At 40.2% G+C, this 3,770-nt stretch overlaps 1 protein-coding gene across 1 annotated transcript; it reads right to left on the bottom strand.

Annotated features, from left to right (window-relative positions):
• Positions 1–593: 593 nt before the first annotated feature.
• cep20 (centrosomal protein 20) lies at positions 594–2,996 on the bottom strand. Its single transcript, XM_030434844.1, has 4 exons — positions 2,899–2,996; positions 1,994–2,191; positions 1,563–1,647; positions 594–1,128 (listed from the first exon to the last, which is right to left on the bottom strand). The coding sequence occupies exons 1-4, from the start codon at positions 2,924–2,926 to the stop codon at positions 1,002–1,004; spliced, it is 438 nt and encodes a 145-aa protein (XP_030290704.1). The 5' UTR covers positions 2,927–2,996; the 3' UTR covers positions 594–1,001.
• Positions 2,997–3,770: the final 774 nt, after the last annotated feature.

Genomic DNA, 3,770 nt, shown 5'->3' with positions numbered 1-3,770 from the left:
CTACATAAATAAATCTGGAGAACTTCCCATTCAACTCAGCAGCACGTGGATTATCAGCTATGCGAGACGAAGATCTTCATAATCGTGAGGTATTACTAATGAAAACATTGCAGCCCAGCACAAATGAAAGGGCGCAGGGGTACCGTGGGTGGGTTTGGCAGCTCAGACCAACACAATGAGCGCCAGAGATGTTAAGACAATCACAGGAAAGTAACTGAGTAAATTTAGAAGTTCAGGTGGAGGTTATTTAGCACTATTTAAACTGTGCTGCGTGGTTTAAACTGCATGAAGCAAATGCTCAATGTAGAAATGAATACAGGCTAAAAGCAGTAAAAGCAGTTAAAAGGTTATCTCCTAAACTTTAAATTGTTGAACTGACATGTTAGTAAAACATAATTTTGACAATATTAATGCAATTAGTGGACCCTGTTTTTATACACAATGTCATATGTAAGAGATGAACAGATGGTGGTGAGGACACAAGCAAGTGTCACTCCTCTGTGATCAGTCAGCAGCAGTCTTCTTCTTTGGTGAGGCCGCCACCATGTGGTCGCTGTTTTAGTGGCACTTCCACAAACAATTTTGAGTCAATGTAACCGATAAATATAAAACATTTATTTTTGAACAGCTAGAAGACAATATAAAAAGCATCAAACCTGAATTATTGAGCAAACAAACGTTTGAATTACTGCACTGCCCCCTTGACTGGTGCCACACGTAAAACCATATATACAAAAAAAAGAGGCCATCAGGGATCATTGGCATTTTACAGTAAACAACAATACAAAGGCTTTAAGGATTTTTATCAGCTGAGCAGAATTCACAGAATCTATGCTGTAATCCCTGTAGATTACACTCAGGTGAAAACAGTGTGAAAAAAAACAAGGAGCAGGAGATTATATCTCTAAAATCCAACAAGATGTTGCAACGTTTTTGTCATCTTTTGGAGTGTAAAAGGGTCTTTTAAGTCCATGCTGTCCAAGTGATCAGTGCATCGACTATTAGGCATCAGATCCAGGCACTGTGCTGCTGGCAGTAGCACCAGCTGGCAGAGAGGCTCCCCGGACAAACGCCTTCCCACCCTTATCACTGTTGACAAAGTGGCTCACTAAGCCATAGAGAAGAGGTCTGGAAAATAAAATGTGAAAACCTGTGATTACAATTTTGGCAACAATTTAAAAAACATTTTTTGTTTTCAAAAGAAAAACAGGCTTACTGAGCAAGAAGAAATTGGGTGAAAGGTCCTGGGCCGGAATCAGACCCAGGTCCTTGGTACAGACTCATTTAAATTGATAATTGTGTTTTTTTTGGTTGTGTGCTAACCTAAGACACCCCAGAGAAATGTGGAATTTCACATAAAAAAAAAAACTAACAGTTGTGTTTTTCCAAAGCAATGGTGGGGACAAGCTGAAGAGATTAAACATCTCTGGACATTTTAAGATGAAGCTATGACGACGGTGATGATGATTACGCTGATCTTATAACTCTATCCCAGAATTGATCATAACCCCAGAGAGTGCAGTAAATATTTGGACATGTGTTGGACAGCAGGCCGGACTTACACAGACTTGGAGCCTGCGTCCTCTGTGACTTTCAGCTCATTTGCCAGGAACTGTCTGTCCAAGGGAACTTCAGGTTGGCCTGACTCTGAGAAAACAAACAGAGCTGAGTTTAGAAGTGGTACATTTTGTTACAATACAAAAAGTGATTGGTTAAGTTCCCCAGACAGCAGCTGGAATAATACTGCTGCTTTCGCGTAAAAGTGTTTCCTAACTTTGGAAAGCAGATTTTACACATTAACCATAACGTGATAAATCCCATGAGCCTCGTTAAAGCCAGAACAAACACAGCTCATCATAGTTTTGAACACATAGTGTATCAAGTAAAACATATCACAATCATTTACTGGACACTACGCATGCAGTAAATGGGGTGAATCACGAATATCTGGATATCTGTGTTATTGTTTGTTACAATCACTGCTTTCTCCCACCTGCTGTCAGCACTGACGCCGTGTATCTGTACTTGTTGAACTCCAGGTACTCCCGGATGAGCTCGTTGATGAGCAGGTTTTCGTGCGACAGCGGCGGACGAGGTTCACGCTGGTCATCCAGGGCGCTGAACACCTCTGCCCGGATACGAGCCTTCAGCTGGCCCAGCACACCGCGGGACTCCAGCGTCTCCCTCACGGCTGAAAATATGCAGGTTTCATTGCATTAAAAAAAATATTGGTTTGTTAACTGACCCTCCGACTACAAACAAACGACCGGAAGTTCGTTTATGCTCTTTTCAAATGTCGTGCTCTACTCATTAATTTGCGAATTGAATGGTTCCTCGCGTATTGTCAAAAACACACACCTCTTCTAACATGACTCAATATCGTGTCAGAATCACTTGGAACTACTCTTGAAATCTGGATACATGTGGTTATTCAAACTGACTCTAACAAATACACCTCACCTTGTCCCTACAATCATCTCTGGCCGGAGGTAACCCAGCTAACCTAAGGTTGTGAACCTCGCTAGCTTTCTACCGTTAACTTATTGCAATAGGTGAGCAGTGTGAAATAAAAGAAAACCTTGATTTTTGTGGTAACTGGGTTGTGTTAACATATGCCGAACTGAAATACAGATTTCAGCATTAGAGGAACCCTTTAATCACTTAAAGAACTCAATTTCCTTAAGACGAGGGACACTTGGCTTTCAAAATTGTTGGATTTTTGAATGGAGGCACGCACATGATGGCGTCCTGTTGTTGTTTAAGCTAACTTAGCTAACCAATGTCACCGGCATTTTTATAAACGTATCCAGTTACGTTACGAGTCGTGTATGTATTCGGGTTTGATATAAGGATGTTGTAGTAAGTTAGACAAAAACACGAATGAAAGTGAGCGCTTACCGCACTTGAGTTCAGTGATGGTCGCCATTGCAACAAGTGTAAACAAACGACTGCCTGCCTCTGTTCATAGCGCAGACTTCCGCCATCTTGTGACTGAGTTGTGTAACTACAACTAACTTGTTCATCACTTTGTTTCTATCTTTGTGTGCAGTCCCTACACAGTGCATCTCCCACCACGTTGAAACTACATATTAGATCAAGATAATGTGCATTACTATTAAAATAAAATCCCTCCTTTAAATCCCTTAAAAATGAGCATCAACACTGATGATTTACATTTGATTGAATTGTTAGATAACAGAAAACGTAACTTAATGTAGCTGGTTTCAGTGTTGGTCACATCCCAGGTGGCATGCATGGAAATATGGCCACTCATACTTCTATTGACATTGACATCTCACACTATACATATTTAGTTAACAGGCATATGCATGTCCATTAATGGAGACCTGAGAGTCTTGCGTCTTGACTTGAAGTGGCTTGTAAAGAGTCTTTCATCCGGCAGACTCAAGACTCAATTAACTGTGTTATAGTCTCTAAAACTATTCAGTTACCCATCTGTGCCATTATTTAATTGCGTAATACTCTAGTATATTGTACATTTCAATTATTATTTAAAATTGTATTTACAGTGTAGTTATATATTGTAGCATAATACACATATTTCTATCCAAGAGGAAGGATCTATAATGTGACCTAATTCCTGATCAATGAAGTATTTCTGATTCTGATCGCGACAGTTGACAGCTGTCATTTGAACTAAAGATCCTCGAGGAAAATTTGGATTTGTGTTACTGTTGACTGAAAGGATAAACGTAATGGTCTGGTCCCCGCACTCAATCACAAAGACATGAATTCAAGCATAACAATAC

The sequence above is a fragment of the Sparus aurata genome, chromosome 1 (assembly GCF_900880675.1).
Source record: "Sparus aurata chromosome 1, fSpaAur1.1, whole genome shotgun sequence".
In the NCBI taxonomy this organism is placed as follows: domain Eukaryota; kingdom Metazoa; phylum Chordata; class Actinopteri; order Spariformes; family Sparidae; genus Sparus; species Sparus aurata.
This window is presented reverse-complemented; position numbering and strand designations above follow the sequence as displayed.

Bases quoted from the DNA above. Each gene is read 5' to 3' on its own strand.
- cep20 (XM_030434844.1), bottom strand. From the start codon at position 2,926: ATGGCGACCATCACTGAACTCAAGTGCG. The intron at 2,192-2,898 runs GTAAGCGCTCAC...GCATATTTTCAG, and splicing joins CATCACTGAACTCAAGTGCG to CCGTGAGGGAGACGCTGGAG. The intron at 1,648-1,993 runs GTGGGAGAAAGC...TTGTTTTCTCAG, and splicing joins GGCGTCAGTGCTGACAGCAG to AGTCAGGCCAACCTGAAGTT.